The sequence below is a fragment of the Phocoena sinus genome, chromosome 5 (genome assembly GCF_008692025.1).
Source record: "Phocoena sinus isolate mPhoSin1 chromosome 5, mPhoSin1.pri, whole genome shotgun sequence".
Classification (NCBI taxonomy): domain Eukaryota; kingdom Metazoa; phylum Chordata; class Mammalia; order Artiodactyla; family Phocoenidae; genus Phocoena; species Phocoena sinus.
In genome coordinates, this window is record NC_045767.1 from 74,831,202 (window position 1) to 74,848,520 (window position 17,319).

General features: G+C 34.1%; 1 protein-coding gene across 3 annotated transcripts in view; it reads right to left on the reverse strand.

The window, feature by feature from the left end:
- CHIC2 (cysteine rich hydrophobic domain 2) overlaps positions 1–17,319 on the reverse strand; it is a 99,221-nt gene that overhangs the window by 36,558 nt on the left and 45,344 nt on the right. The window contains exon 6 of one of the 3 annotated variants that reach the window (XM_032632123.1): positions 15,045–16,460. The exons of the other annotated variants lie outside the window; for them this stretch is intronic. Coding sequence (XP_032488014.1) covers positions 16,410–16,460 — 51 coding nt within the window. The 3' untranslated portion in view covers positions 15,045–16,409. Of the gene's footprint in view, positions 1–15,044; positions 16,461–17,319 lie in introns of those variants that run through there. 3 annotated transcript variants of the gene reach the window in all.

Here is a 17,319-nt window from a genome sequence, read left to right on the forward strand (position 1 = left end):
CTTTAAGTTTATGATAGGCATTATGCTGAGTGATGAGAAGAGGAAAGCAGCCCCCTGGCATCTGGGAACTGGCTTGTTACTATCAGCCAGGTCTTGGTATTCTCTTGTTGAATATAAATTTAATCTCACAGAACATCAATATCAGGCAAGGTCACTCTGTGACCCTGATGAAATAAGACAAACAGGCGAGACCTCTTCATAATTGTGTCTAAGCACAGATAAAAAGCTAAGTCACACTGCAAAGCACAAAATACCAAATATCCCCCCTTCTACCTAAAACTAGGTGACTGCTGCTTCTTTACCAATTACAGCTTTAACTTCCCTTCATTCTTCCCACCATCTAAACAAGATGCATTAAGATACCCAATCATAAAATGATCCCACTTCCTGAGAGGATGCAATCCAGACCAAACTCTTGCTTGAACTCTTCCAAATCACCAAACACGAGCCCAAATCTTATAAGGTCTTTTCAGCACCGTCTGATTGTAACAGCTCCACCGATACGCCACTGTGTGTGCTCTAGTTTCAACAATTAACCCAATTTTGTTCATCTTCTCATGTGTTCCTGGTAATCTTAGGTTGGGTGGCATTGTCAATAGAATATACACATTACATTATTTAATCCTCACAGCCATTTCTTGAAACAGGTGCTATTATAAGTCTATTTTACAAATGAGAAAACAGAGGCACAAAAAACTGTTGAGTAATATTTCCAAGGTCAAATAGCCAGAAAGTGGCAGAGCCAGAATTACAGTCCGGGTTTGACTCCAGAGATTCCTTGATAATGTCCCAGGTAATTATCCAGAATTGTCAGAAGGTTAGTCTTTCTGTTAAACAAAAGTCAATTCTGTTTTTCTACACCTTTATTCCTTTCATCTTACCTATTATTTGGTCTTATTGTTAAAATAGTGAGTTCTTCAATGAGAGATCTGATCGGGTCCAAACACCTTCTAAAAATCCTTCAATAGCTTCAGGATAGAGTAAAAAATTTCAGCATGGTACACATGCCCTTTCTCCCTTTTCTGGCCTTATCTCTTGATGTTTTCCCATAATTCATTAACTTAAGAGATAATTACTATATACCAGATAGCCTTTCCCTATTTTCCAGTCATGCAGAACCCTTTTTTTTTTTTTTTTTTTTTTTTTGCGGTACGCGGGCCTCTCACTGTTGTGGCCTCTCCCGTTGCGGAGCACAGGCTCCGGACGCGCAGGCTCAGCGGCCATGGCTCACGGGCCCAGCCGCTCCGCGGCACGTGGTATCTTCCCGGACCGGGGCACGAACCCACGTCCCCTGCATCGGCAGGCGGACTCTCAACCACTGCGCCACCAGGGAAGCCCCAGAACCCATTTTTTAATGCAACTTATTTATATCCCTCTCTGCCTTTGCACCTGTTCATTTTCAACTGATCCTTCAAAATCATCGTGACTATCTCCTGAGGACTTCATTGACCTTCTCACCCAATATAAAATTTATTGCTTCTTTGTAGCCCCACCATACCACGTAATTCCCTTGATTATTGGCCCGTATTATACCACATTACATGTTTATTCCTCCCATCTAAACTCTTCAGAAGTAGAGTGGTATTATTTCCCTTGATAGCCTTTGTACTTGGCATAATGCCGGGAAACAGGCCAAGCTTAACACATATTCTTTACACCCTTCCCTAACCAAACCAGTTTAGAGTATGGCACTATTAAGGAGAACAAGTCAAATGTCTCCAATTTCATTCGTAACATATGTTTAGCTCTGTTATCTGGCACTAAAGAAATCTACATTAATGATTTAGTAATCTGCACATTACCCATGATGGTGGACAACTGGTATTCAGACTATTTTCCTAGATCTATTGTGGACTGGAAGATATTAACTGGATTATTTTTCTCACCCAGGAACAGAAGTTCAACAGGTCTTTAGGTTACGTTACAGCAGTGTCATCTCTTGGAACTAAACATATATTTTTTATAGAAGTTTTCATCTGCTATTCCAGGATTAGCAGTTAACATGATTTGGGAACATAGTGCGGAAATAAATCTCTTTGATAACTAAAAGGAAAATAAATACTAACAAAAATAAAACCAAAAAGACTCACCACAGAACAGTCACTTTGTGGAAGCCAACTGGAGAGAATAGAAACTAGCTACCACTCAGTGGAGAAAGGACAGCCTCTTCAATAAGTGGTGCTGGGAAAACTGGACAGCTACATGTAAAAGTATGAGATTAGATCACTCCCTAACACCATACACAAAAATCAGTTCAAAATGGATTAAAGACCTAAATGTAAGGCCAGAAACTATCAAACTCTTGGAGGAAACCATAGGCAGAACACTCTATGACATAAATCACAGCAAGATCCTTTTTGACCCACCTCCTACAGAAATGGAAATAAAAACAAAAATAAACAAATGGGACCTAATGAAACTTAAAAGCTTTTGCACAGCAAAGGAAACCATAAACAAGACCAAAAGACAACCCTCAGAATGGGAGAAAATATTTGCAAATGAAGCAACTGACAAAGGATTAATCTCCAAAATTTACAAGCAGCTCATGCAGCTCAATAACAAAAAAACAAACAACCCCATCCAAAAATGGGCAGAAGACCTAAACAGACATTTCTCCAAAGAAGATATACAGACTGCCAACAAACACATGAAAGAATGCTCAACATCATTAATCATTAGAGAAATGCAAATCAAAACTACAATGAGATATCATCTCACACCAGTCAGAATGGCCATCATCAAAAAATCTAGAAACAATAAATGCTGGAGAGGGTGTGGAGAAAAGGGAACACTCTTGCACTGCTGGTGGGAATGTGAATTGGTACAGCCACTATGCAGAACAGTATGGAGTTTCCTTAAAAAACTACAAATAGAACTACCATATGACCCAGCAATCCCACTACTGGGCATATACCCTGAGAGAACCATAATTCAAAAAGAGTCATGTACCAAAATGTTCATTGCAGCTCTATTTACAATAGCCCGGAGATGGAAACAACCTAAGTGTCCAACATTGGATGACTGGATAAAGAAGATATGGCACATATATACAATGGAATATTACTCAGCCATAAAAAGAAATGAAATTGAGCTATTTGTAATGAGGTGGATGTACCTAGAGTCTGTCATATAGAGTGAAGTATGTCAGAAAGAGAAAGACAAATACCGTATGCTAACACATATATATGGAATTTAAGAAAAAAAAATGTCATGAAGAACCTAGGGCTAAGACAGGAATAAAGACACAGACCTACTAGAGAATGGACTTGAGGATATGGGGAGGGGGAAGGGTAAGCTGTGACAAAGTGAGAGAGTGGCATGGACATATATACACTACCAAACGTAAAACAGCTAGCTAGTGGGAAGCAGCCACATAGCACAGGGAGATCAGCTCGGTGCTTTGTGACCACCTAGAGGGGTGGGATAGGGAGGGTGGGAGGGAGGGAGACGCAAGAGGGAAGAGATATGGGAACATATGTATATGTATAACAATCATTTCATTATAAAGCAGAAAGTAACACCCCATTGTAAAGCAATTATACTCCAATACAGATGTAAAAAAAAAAAAGAAACTAGCTACCACTGTCTTTTGTACCTTCTGAATTTTGAATTGATGCAAAAAAATTGATAGAAGTATTCTTTAAAGCTAAAGTTGTAACTGTTGAAAGTAATGAAAATAAAGTCATATAGCTAGTATGAAATAATTAAGAGGCAAGTTATTTATCTACTTAAATGTGATGGACAATCCTATGAAGAAAAGTGTGTATTAACAGGGCAGCTTATAAACGTAGATTTTAAAAGTTGAGCTGGATTCCTTTTTATTGAAGGGAAAAAGATTACCATCATCTATTTTTAAATTGTAAAGAATAAAATTGGGGTCAAAACATATGCTTAAAGTGGCACTAAAATGACAATAAATTTTAAAAATTTGTTTTCCCCTTTTGTTTTTAAGAGATATCTTTGAAATGCCATTTTGTGAGTAAACAGATTTGCTATAATAGTAAATTCTATCTTGTTTGAAATATATTTGACATTCTCTTTATTTCTACAGTATTTGTTTTAAAAACTTATTACATCTAGAAGTTTCAAGAAGTTCAAAGTCTTAAACACTCTCTTGTGAAGAAAGCAAAATAACCTTTTTGTAAAAAATTAAACTCAAATTTTGAAATCTAAGCATTATTTCAAGGCAGAACTACCACTGACTTTCTATCTCTGGCCAATACTTTGAATTATTTAAAAGCAAACATCATTTTTCTTTTAAGCTATTTAAATATTACCCCAAAAGCATACTTAAATTTTAACATACTATTTAAGAATCTAGGTTTCAACATTGCTAACTCCTGTGCTTCATCTTATTTAATTAAAAACATTCTCCAGTTGATTGTGAATGGTTTAATAAATTTCATTTGTGATCTTGATACAAATTCATTTCAAGAATGCAATTTTGATGAGTAAATCAGGGTAGTTCAATGGGGAAACAAAGGAGATAACCAAGAAATTGTTTGTAGTTACACTTCCATGTTTGAAAATGTGGCATTTAAAAATAATAGCACATTTGCAGCATAGTTATAGGGACTCCATACTGCTAGCAGAAGTGTAAGAAAAGTAACTGTCAAGAGTTCAGAAAAAAAAAAAAAAAAAAAAAAAAAAAAAGAGTTCAGTAATCCTGCAATATCAATATTCTTCACAAATGGCTGGTTCCTTGAGAACTCCAGAACTATGTAAGTTTCTGAGAGTGCTCCAAACATTCAATAAATGAAAAAACACATTCATAAAAGTAGTAAACATTTTGTGATTTTTAAAGTATATTTTACAATTTTCCTTTATCAAAAATATATCTAAAGCTAATTTTGTTTTTAAGCTGCTAAAAATTTCAAACTGCGCAAGAACACGTTCTTAAATGAGAGGTTCTGGTCGAAGGGCTTTCAGTCATTAAAAAATTTTAGACATTGTAACTTCCTGCAGTTGAACAGCTAACACACTTGAAATTCATGATACACTACTTTACTCTCAGAAAATAATCTTCTTCAATCATGGCCTAAAGCCACAATGTCATTATTATTGATGCCAATAACTAAAAATAGGCCTTTCCTGTGTTTTTTCAGGCACCTGCTTGTCAATTACTCTCAACTGGCAGCCTGCTGGACAGACAGCTCCCTTGAGCACAGTTCTTAGTTCCAACATTTCAATTCATTACATAGTTAGCCACCATTTCCTCTGTAATCCTTTCAGATTCTTTGTAATTTCACACTTTCCCAAAGCATAAATTTCCCAAAAACATATTTGAAAGAATGGCAACTGGAGTTGAACTCTATCCTATCTAGTGAAAGTTCATCATCAAATATTACGTTTTCATATTGTCATTCACTATCAAGAGAGTTGATTTCTATTCATGTGGATGCAGAACTAGAATGGCAAGTCTGTGGAGAACTGGTTTACTACATAGCTGAGCAATGATGCTCAGAGTACCCTTCATTATCCCAAAGAAGCATTTATTACATAAGGGAACATTACACAGAGCTTACGTGCATAGATCCATAGATAACGTAAAGTACGGCTCACTGAAATTAATGTTACTACACATTACAGTTAGCTTACACTTTAAAATAAAAAGGGAAATTAATGGTAAGGAAACAGAATATAGTTAACATTACATTATTCATCATTTGCTTGGAAAATGCAATGAGAACACACATGCACACAAATCGGTATTAGTAGACCTGCCTTTGTAATTTAAAATGTTAATGAAATGTAAATTTTTTCTGTGCAAAATGCATGAATGTTCACCTCTAGGCTGCATTGTGTCCAACCTTGCTGGAGTCCTTTTTGAATTTTATTAGTACCAAAAGCCCGTCATTGTCCATTTCTCTTCTATCTCACCACCACCAAGGAAAATACTTCTGACAATCACAAATAGAACGGTGGCAGTAAAACATAAAATAATTTTAACTTAGAAAACAACACACCCCTTGCATTTTTTTGTAAGGAAATCAAGTTTTTGGGTTCCAAGCTATTCATCATGAAGAGAATGTGCTTAATCTGATGTGAAGTTGGCTACCCAGCAGTCTAGTCAGGCTGTAGAATGTTTAACTCAGGGTCTGGTAGGCTGCCAGCCAGCCATTCTAAATGTTTTCACACGGACCAGCGATAAATAATTAAATGTTTAAGTCACAGTTCTCAGGTTGGACAGTAGATAGAGCTAGAATTTCACCACTTAGCGAAATAAGCAATTTTGGGTTGTTTCTCTTCAACAATTTGCCTTTAGGTGCTCTAGACATAGGTGATAGTCTTTCAGTTGCAAAGAATCAATCTTGATAACACTTTCTGGATTTCAAATGACAGCTTTTAGGATTTTAAAAAAATTGCTAAGTTTGCAAAAAGGAAGATTCTATTTATAGTATTTAATGCAGGAAAGACTCCCCCCCCCACACACACACACACATAAGCTCTGTCACTAACAATCTGTGAGCACAGATAAATGACAAATTCCTTAGGTCATTATAAGGTTAGAATGGGGAAGAACGATGTCATCATAATTGAGAAAAATCTTTCAAAATATACATATTCTACTTTCCTCCCAATTCTAATGGGGGTGGTAGGGGGTGGGACAGTACAGACAAGTGTATTTGAAAAAAACACAACAAAAAAACTCCCCAGTTGATTCCAAGGCACATCCCCATTGGGTACCACTGGGGTTTCTTCCAGCTCTGAGATTCTCTTTTTAAAAATGTGTGTGGTCTCTATAACTAAAGAGCAAGACCCTGTGCTGACAGAATTGGAAAAGAAGTTAGTGCTTTCCTACACACATACTTTCTGCAAGGCTCTCCTAGTGCAGATTGTCGATGGGTTTGATAGTATTTAAACACTCACCATGTATTTATAGATCATCTAACTCATCTTTGCTCTAAACAGTAGATATAAGAAATATTGGTCAATCTGGGCAGAATGGTTGACTTCTTACACTTACATTCTTTTACAAAAATACCTTCCAGCAGGTATAGAATGCTATAAACAGAAAACTATGAAGAGCTGGTTTTTCAGGGCTCATAAATCTTAGAATGCCTCTGGTAAACTTTACCTATCTTTGCAAAATAGCTTCATTAGTTTTTGTTACATGTTTGATGCTCAGAGTAAAATTATACTGCTTATGCTTTATGTACACAAACAGGTTTGCCTACCTCGTCAGGTCAGTCTTTCCAAGCATAAGCTTGAAGTAATTTAAGTCAGTTTCAATAGATTAAATTCCAATTTGGAAAAAAAAAAAAAGCTCTCAATATATAGTACAGAAATATTTGTGTTACTTGTCTCATTACCTTTTACCTATAATACAATTCTTAAATTTAAGATTATACCATGGAAGAATGGTATCATTAATATAGAAATTGACAAATACAGCCAAAAATACCAGGTTGAAAATATAAATTCATCCCTATATTTTTCAAGTTTAGTCTTTAAGCTGTAGTTAATTTTAAAAGCTTTAAAAAAGTTACAGGGAAAAAAAACCCAGAAGTACAGTACACGAAGATTTGGGGATAGATGACAAAAATTCTTACCACATTTAGTCTGAAAACTGGGATTTTAACCATGAAGCACAGTAGCTGACAAGTATCTTTTGGAGAAAAAAACCTACTGAGGAGACACTATAAATACAGAAATTAAAGATTTCCTTTTCAGATGTTTTTATAAATTTCTTATTTCCCACTGGTAGCAGAACGCCTCTGCAATTTATGCTTTTTGACCAGATCACACAACATTAAAGGACTGATAATTTAGACTTTTATTTTGCTGAAGTGATTAAATTATTTTGACAGAAACAAGTCATTTTTCACCTCTCAATAATGCAGGCTTGTTCTTTTAACACTTGAGATGCTTTCCTTGTGATCAATTCTTAATTTCTTCAGACTTGTGTAGTCATTTTTTTCATAGTTTCGAATATATTGACATTTCTAATTTAAAATGTCTAAAAAATTTTCAGGTTATACCCGTGCAGTATTTGTGCTTTGAATTAAAAGACCAACAGAACAAAACCATATGGGTTAACACCAGACTGAACAATGTAAACCACTAAAAGGTATGACTGTGCCACAAAGGTATTCTTTGGCACCTTCAGATACTACACTGTAAGTAAATCACTGAGTCAAGACATGTCAAGTTGGATTCTCCTTCCATTCACAGCAGAACATTTGAGTTTTTTAAGAAGATGGTCTTTGGAGTCTAGAATATGACACAAAGTAAGAAGCATATAACTAAAACCTTAAATTTAATCTAGTTAACATCCTTCTCACCTAGAGACATACCAACAATACTTGAATATGCTGGTCCTCACAATCATCCATAAGGCTTCCTTTAAAGGATAACTTAAGGTCATAATGTATAGGAAGTCTAGCCTCAGTCATGCTCTAGGACGGGCTCAAAGAGAGATTTGGGGGTGATACAGAATAATCTCTTTGCCACCTCAGAAGAGTTTCTCACTTTTTAAATGGCCCTATATTAGTCAATGAGGTAATCTATGGTATGCCAGCTTGGGCTCCAAAAAGTGGGTGGTCTTTGCAGAGGGAGGTGCTCACTCACTCTACCTATGGCCGGAGCCAGTTCCTGCAGCTGGACCAAAGGCAGCCCACAGACTACACTCAGCACATTTCTTCATTTCTCACTTGAGTGCCCTTCTTTAGTTCCCTTTCAACTGCCCACTTTATATCGGCTTCATTACACCACCGCTCCATTTGTAATGTAAATTGGGAAACTCGGGGAAGTTTTTCTTTTGGCCTTGTCTATGGAAGAATACGGAGAGGTATTCAAAACGTATTAACACAAATCAATGGCACCAATAAAAGCAAAATCTCCTTAGCAACATAATCTTGATTGCAAAAGGAGAACTGAGAGCATTTAGCAGAACAGTGGCCCACATGGAATACGCATTTGTCTGGAAGAATCCAGCACAAAGCCTAAAAGAGAGATTTTGAAAAAATCCAAAATTAACTCACAGGGAACAGTTACTCTTTTTTTCAAAAGTACACAATTGGCTACATTAAATCTATCATGTGCTTTTGGCTCAGCAACATTGTATCACACCACTTTGCAAACTGAAATTACAACACCATGCATGCTTCACATGAGTTACAGGGTGTTTTTTGTTTGTTTTGTTTTTTTGGACTTTTTTTTTCCTTCGTTGATTTCTTTAGTAAAGCAAACAAAAAAGTCTCAAGAAATATTCATCTCACACACAATGTAAAGAAAACTGAATGGCTATCTAACAATATCTAAGACTGTAGGTACAAAAGGTTGGGCTATCTTTTGGGCTTTCTGTGATGGATTCTAAGATAGTAACTAATGCAAGCAGTAATGGCATTTTTGCTTAGGTCTCCACCTGTGAAAAGGGAAACTTAATTTGCTTCTGAGAACCCTTGCATTTTTCTGGTCAGGATGAAAAGAAAAATAAGTAAAGGAATAAAAACTCAGAAAATAAGAAATCAATTCTTTTAAAACTACAATATTGAGATGATTCAAGGAAACAAAAAAAAATTATCCACAAACAAAATTTCCCTTAGTTTTTAAATGTTTCAAATAGACTCAATTGTCATTTTGCATTTTAACTATAACAATCCAGGTGATGGAGTTTTAAAAGCATCTCTATTGCCTACTGCAAAAATGTCTTAGTGTTAAAAGCATCTCTACTGCCTACTGCAGAAATGTCTTAGTGAATTTCTTAGTTATAATGTCTTAGTTATAATTACTTTATCTTAGAATTGTGTGTGTATACATGCACACACATACACTTTTTTCCATATATATGGAACTGTTTTTTTTAAAGGTTTGCACTGGAACCTGGGTCAGTCAAGTAACATGAAAAAAATAAAAGTCTGTACGACAAATAGTCATTTGATACAATGCAACAGATAAACTTTAGCTAAATGCTAAATGTGTATATTTACAGGAATAGTGATTAGAATTATCTGCCTCCCCCTAAAAACTGAAAAACCAATGCTAAACCTTAATAGCTGTATTGGCTTTAAAAATTTTGGGACAACTTAAATAAGATCTTTGGAGGAAAAAAAAGGTAATATGTAAGTTGTATTTTTTCCTCTTCTTTGTTCCAACTCTAAAGCAAGTTCATGAACACAATATAAAATTTTCTTTAATAAGTTTATTGCTCATAGTTCCTAAACTCATATTCATAATGTTAAATATTTTATTCCCAGATATTTGTAAAGGTCATGTCTACAGAAGAAATATGTGTATGTATATTCCTTCACATGGTCATTTCAACGGACATTATTAAGTTTGGTCAATTTCTTTTAAAGTGATTTGATCTCTAAACTCCAGACTCCCTTTTCCAACTTCACCTAAATTGGCTTAAAATTTTATTTGACATATTATAGTCTTTAGAGACCAAATACTGTGAATTAGCCCATATTTCAGTTTTGAGCATGTAATCGTGTTGAAGTCATGTGTTACAACAGACTCACTTAACAACAATAAAAACTCAACTAGGCAAAGCAAGCAAGCAAAGTAAAAGTTAGAAACAAAACAAAAAATCCTGTAGCTCAAATTAGGTCTCCATTTGTTTACTAGAAAAACCATGTCAGTGAAGGTTTAATTTTGCAAGACTAAATATACTGCAACCTACACTGGAACAAAAACTAAGCCACCTTAAATACAGATTTCCTCACAATTATAAAAGCCAACAAATTTTTATCTGACCATAAGAAAAATCTCATCTTAACAGATGATATTCGTTTGACAATGGCTTTAATTTCTCAATAATGAAAGAAAAATATAATACACACCTTTAAAATTCAACTGCGTATTTTACCAAAATTGTATTCATTTTATTTTAATGTTACTAGACTTAGCTGAATGTAATTAGAATTACCTGAAAGCATAATTAATAGGGACCTCTTGGGTCTGCATAACTGCTCACCCATCAAAAATTTCTGAATTATTGATATTTTATTTGTAAACTATTCCATGCTCATCAAGGACATAGGAACAAATTCCTAAAATCCTTTATTTGGTACTTTTTTAAATTGTCACACTTAAATTATAAAAAGTAAATAGAAGAATACTGTATTCAAGGTAGCCTCCTATCTTCTCAAAGGACATTATATAGCACAGGAAAACTCTATCTAGAACAATATTTTTCTTTTAGAAAATAATTTCCATTGTAATACATAAAGAAAGCTGTGTGCAGTTCTTGACCATTGCATAACTTTACCCTTTGTAAACCAAACTGTAGGATAACAATGCAGTTATTTCTCTCCAACAGTAGATTTCAGCATATTGCTTTCCAAATCATGTCTACCTTGCTTTCCACTGCCAGTTTTACAATGCTTAACTCTTCTGAGAGGTCAAAATGTCACTAGCTCTACCAAATGTAAAAAGAAAGTGACTTTAAAGGGCTTCAATAACTACAGTTAAAACAAACTCCTGTCTATGAAGACTTCATGGTAATGCAATGAGATTGAAGTAATTACCTAGTTAAACTGCTATTGGAAAAAAAGGAAGAGATGGTGGTCTTTTATTTAGTACAAAAGGTTTCTTGAGGAACTAGAATGTGCTTTTCTTCTAAAACATTTTAAATCGATATAGCATTTATATTGAGAAGAACTGGAACCAGTTTTACTAAATTAAGAACCAGTAGGAAAAATAATGATAGAAAAATCCGCAATTTGAGGGTACATCATGGTCCAGTAGAGGAGAGCAGCCAGAACACCAACCTGTTACTTATCTTCTCTTGAAGGCTGGTTGACATTATGGTTCTTTAAAAAAAAAAAAAGGAATAGATAGCTTATCTGCCAAAATTAAGTATTACCTGGTATAGTTAGTTCACTGAACTATTTCTGAGATAAAGAGCTAAGAAAGCAATATACTGTCTATTTTTCATGAGGAGAAAAAAGTCAATTCTCAAATTCAGAGCACCGTGTTTATGAAGTAAATGTTAAAAAACAAACCAAAAGAAAGGCGTAATTTTATTTTAATATTGGAGGTGTAACTATATTTTAAAAGGTCTTATTAGAAACTTTTCTCAAATATTATACTTAATGTTTACCTGACTTTTTAAACAAGCAAAGCATTACTATAAGTATATATAGGAAGTACTCACTCTCTTTCATTTTAAAAGCAAAATTTGATAATAACTCAAGTTTCTGCCGATATTGTAAATAAGTCAGAAAAGCTACTCAGCCATTACTATTAAACATCTAGCTACTTAACTTCTATATAGGACTTAATAACAGCAAAATAAATGATTAAAAAATATGAGGTAGTCATAGTATCCTCCTTTTGTGGAAATGAAAAGCAAAGATGCCAAGTAACTTGATGATCTTGCAGAATATCAGAAATCAATTCAAAATCAGGATCAGCAATCTGAATTTCCGTTTTCATTACTGTCTATTAAGGCTACAAACAACCTCTGTTGTTTCAATTTACCATGGGGAGGTGGCAGGGGTAGGGGGGCTATTGCTCCCTAGAACAGAAACAAGTACCCAAAATTATGACTAATAATGTAAACAATATTTAAGTTTCTTCTAAATTACTATCTAAAAATCTTTGTAAAAGTACAGACAAGGTAACTCAAGATTTAAAGACAAATCTCCTTCAAATCTCAACTTATATAAAAGGTATGATCCTAAAAACAACATAAAGTTGGCTATTATATCCATGGAAAATTAAGAGTTATTTATTTTAAAAAGGGTATTTATTTAAACACAAATTATTATGGGATAACCAATAGTTTGGTTTGGGATTGGTCTGGAGCCTATTCTTTCCACCTTAATACTAACATAAATCAGCTTTCTTCAGAAATAGTGGTTTGAGAAGCCCCATATGCAACCATTCTATTACTCCCTTCCTGGAAAGTCCAGATTGATAGGGTCTATTGAAAAGCAAAACACCAATCGTACCACTGCACCAATTGGAAATTTAAGTTAAAAAATTCCCTTTTAAAAATGCAAGTACCACTTTAGCAGAATTCAGTGTGTCAGCCATTCATCACTTAATGTGACTGACTCACTTTAACTGGCTTTCTAAACACCTAGCTAAGAGTGCCAAAAAATTAACAATCTTACTGGGAGCTTTGGGGAAGGAAGATAGAAAGGCAATTCTGAACTATGTCCATGCCTGGGTGAAGACTCTGGACATCAGGAGGGCAGCAAAAGGACCCACAGTACTTCAGTGGGATAGGAGAAGGAAAGAGAGTCCAGGACTAGATGCTGGAATTCAGTCAAAGACAGTTTCAAACACAAGGTACTTATGATTTAGTACTACTGACCAAGAGCTGAGCCAAAGCAAATATTTACAGTGAAACATCAGGCAAGCAGCTAATGGTTATAACTGTGAAGCAAATACCATAAAACTTGAAACAGTCTATATACAAAATATTAAACCAGTGTAGTCTGAACTCATGCAACTATGAATCCAACTGTACATGTTACTATTTAATATCATTTTTTATAACCAAGATTGATATGGAATGCTGTCAAGATTTTATATACCGTTAGCCTGTGTCTATTAACATAAAGAAGCAATCAGAAGCTCTCTACATACAACACTGAAAATACAACCATGGAGAAAGTTGTTACAAAACTAGTTTCTCTAGTAAGAAAAGGATATCATTGTTTACTAGTATTCAAGCTTGAACACTTGTTGATTTCAGGCCAAAATTACATGTTTATATTTTAAATGGATGAAACCTAGTCATTAAAAAGTCTTAAAAAATCATCTGATGACCATTTGATATAGGTGAAGTTGTGAGAGAGGGGCATATATACCTTAAAAGCTAAATGTGTCACTTCAGTTTTACTGTAGTCATTCGGTTTTGGACTATATATTTTAACTTAGGTATATAAAAGTCATGTACTAAAATATAATAAAGTTTGCAAAGTACATTATTGGATAAAGGAATGTTTCTACAAAGGGACACTGGACTAATTGTAAAATGCCAGTAATATATGAACAAAGATCATAAGTAAAATCTAAACATTAGATTTTCTGCTAATACCTTTCCTTGGCCAGTTTTACAAGTACTATGGTTCATGTCTCACAAACTTTAAGTCAGAAAACAGACACTAAAGATCATCATTTAAAACACTTTCTTTGGACTAATGTTCATATAACACAGGCATCTCTGACATTCCTAATTTCCAGTAACATGGGCACTTAAATCACGATTCAAGAAAAGGTAAACCAGAGGGCTTACACTGGGGGGTACTAAGGAAAACCCAAGCGTGAAAATCTAACTCCTCAAAGCGTCACTGGCTTATGGTAATGCCACATACTAAGCACTGACAGCTCTTTTCTATATATTCATTAGAAGCATGAGTGCCCACTTCTAGGGACTCCTTAAGCAACCGACATGTTGATACTTCTCAATAAAATTAGGAAAGTTTTAAAAAATCCTACACTTAACATTATCAAGCATGAAAACTATCTTACTGTTAACAATATTCTTATGGGAATATAATAATGTCAAAATTACAATTTATAGAAGAATAATAGGAGAAAAAATTATGCCTAAATAGGTATAGTTCTTCCTATAAAGCTGATTAATATGGTGCTTTACAAAATTTTAGATTTGGAAAACTGTGCTGCATAGTCTACACAGTCATCATATTTTTCTGCTCTTTCGGAATCCTGAGGCAGAATTAGCATTCTCCATACAATAATCTGTCACAGGGAAACCACAGAGGAATACTAGAGCTTCCGAACAGCATTACCTTTTAATCTGCACTACTTTAAGGTGATAGGACACACCCAAGACACAAGGTAAATAAAGTGAGAAGTGTATGAATCCTTGTACTTTGAGCTTTTCATAGGAAAAGTGTTATATAAATTCAAGTTGGTGTTTTGGGAGGCAAAGGAAACAAATAAATCTCACACCAAAAAAAAAAAAAAAAAAAAATCCTAGTTTTTAAGACAGTTCCTAATATCCAATATAGGATATAAGATACTGGCATTCAACTATCCAAATTTACATAGAATAGTAGTACTTTGGAGAAATATAAATAAATACTTTTTAAAAATACAGGTATATAAATTAATGAAACTGGTATTTAAAAGATTTAATACAAGGAAAAAAAGTATTATATCGTGGTACCAATTCTTAATACAAATTAAGCATAGTTTATATAATTTCAAAAGTTATTCACATTATTGCTCGATACCACAGTTGTACGGAACAAGTTCTTGACACACACAAAATTTGTATAATTTCAGGTTTATAAAAACAAAAATTTATACATAGGCCATTTAGAAATTTAGAAAGTTTTAAAATGCATGGAGATATGTACAACCAAAAGGTGAAAAAAATGTATGTCTGTACATATTTGAAAGAAACAAACTGATCTGACTCAAACTTGTATGTCACACTCCCAATCAAAAAAGTATACATAACTGGACTGAAAGCAAACTAGTGGACTAAAACGGTACTAAATATGCCCTTCGTTTCTTAGTAATAATCTGTTTTAAATATTAATGGGGTATTAAACACCAGCTTACTTTAATTCTACAACTTTTGCTTTCTTTCAAAAACTTTTCAGAAACACATATCCATTCTACAATTGTGTTAGACTGGGACAAATATTTTCCTTAGAAATTTTTTAAAGGAGTATTTCTATACTTTTGTATACAAGATTTGATAAACAATAAAAAATAACCCAAATAAGGCCATTATTAATATCATCTTGATCAAAAATATACAGATTGTAATGCTACTATATTTTGTGATCCTGAGCTCTAGTAACCATTAGATGCATGCATACCATTCAGGGATTTGTCTATTCTAATGAAAATAATTTAATCCTGCCTTACTACTTTTGAAGACAGAAATACCTTCAAAACTTTTTGATACGTCTTCATAATGTTACAGATATTTCTGCTGTAAACAGAGCATTAGGAATTGTATGAGAAAATATGTTAGGGTTCAAAAAGCTATGAAAGAAAATTTACTATTTTAAAATAATGACAATAAATTTAAAAAGCAAGAAAAATAATACAAAGAGGGTGCTTGCTAGAACAGATAAGTAGAGCCTTACAAAGGTCTTTTTCTATATTAAGGAATTAATAAATAAAGGACTGTGTGTACCTTGGTGGTAAAATAAAAAAGGCTGGCCACTTTTTATGCTAAGTTCAAATGTATTTTTTTGATAATACAAAAAAGTAATCCTTGAAAATCAGAATACATAACATAAAAGAGCACAATAACTTAAGTATTAAACATCTGTATGAAATAACTGTTGCAAAGTCTGACAAAAATGCACACTTAGAACATGCGGTTATTTAAAAAAACAAAAACGGAAAAAAACACCACACGATTCTGTAGAACCAATGTTATGTCACCACCAGGAGAGCACCAAGCAAGGCACCATTGGAAAGACAACATACTTGGAAAGTCTCTATAAATAAAGTAAATGCTAATCTGGTCGAAAAATCGGTGTCTTTGGTAAAAATTCTATGAGGATGACCTGTAGAAGGAGAAAAAAAAGTTTTAAAAAGATTTTTTAAAAATTTTATCTTAAAAAAACTTCAGTTATATTCCATCACTTAAAATGATTTTGATAGTGCCTCTGACAGACAGAAGGAGAGTGCATGCATGAATGAATGAGAAAAGGAAGCTACCATTTACTGAGAACTAACTACATACCAAATGTTTCACACTATATGGATCTATTTAATCCCAACAATTTTCTGCGAAGCAAGTATTGTCATACTCTTTTTATAGATGAGAAAACTGATGATCCGAGAAGTGTAACACCATGGATTGTGGAGTCAGTATTTGAACAAAGGACTGTCTTAACTCCAAAGCTTTGCCCTTTCTACTGCCCTATGGTGGCTGTAGCTGACCCAATATTCACTTCCTCAGGCCTCCTCCCTTTTACCTAGAGTTGTTCTCATTTTATTGTACCAGGATACGTGATCTCTAGAAAAAGAGTTGGTCGTCTTTCTCTTAATTTTTTTAAAAACAGTCTTTTCTTTTTAGGTTAGCAAAATTAAAGGTTAAAATTTGTTCCAAAAGACTTTTTACAAGAAAACTAAAGGAAAATCAACAAGTACAAAACACAGTAACACAGAAAGACACAAGTTGACCAGAGCTGATTTTTATTCTAAACTTGGAACTGTCTTAAATTACAATCAATTCTTCCTCTTGTTCCAACTCTTTATGGAATAGATGCTAAATGATGAACTCCTCACTCTTTTTCAGAAACTGTGTCTTGATATGACCTCCAGGTTTGGATACTCTTCTACATTTAGCCATCTGGGCCAGAAACCTTCATTTTCACTCTTCAGTTCTGGCTTTTGATCTGTCTCAATAAAGAAGGTATT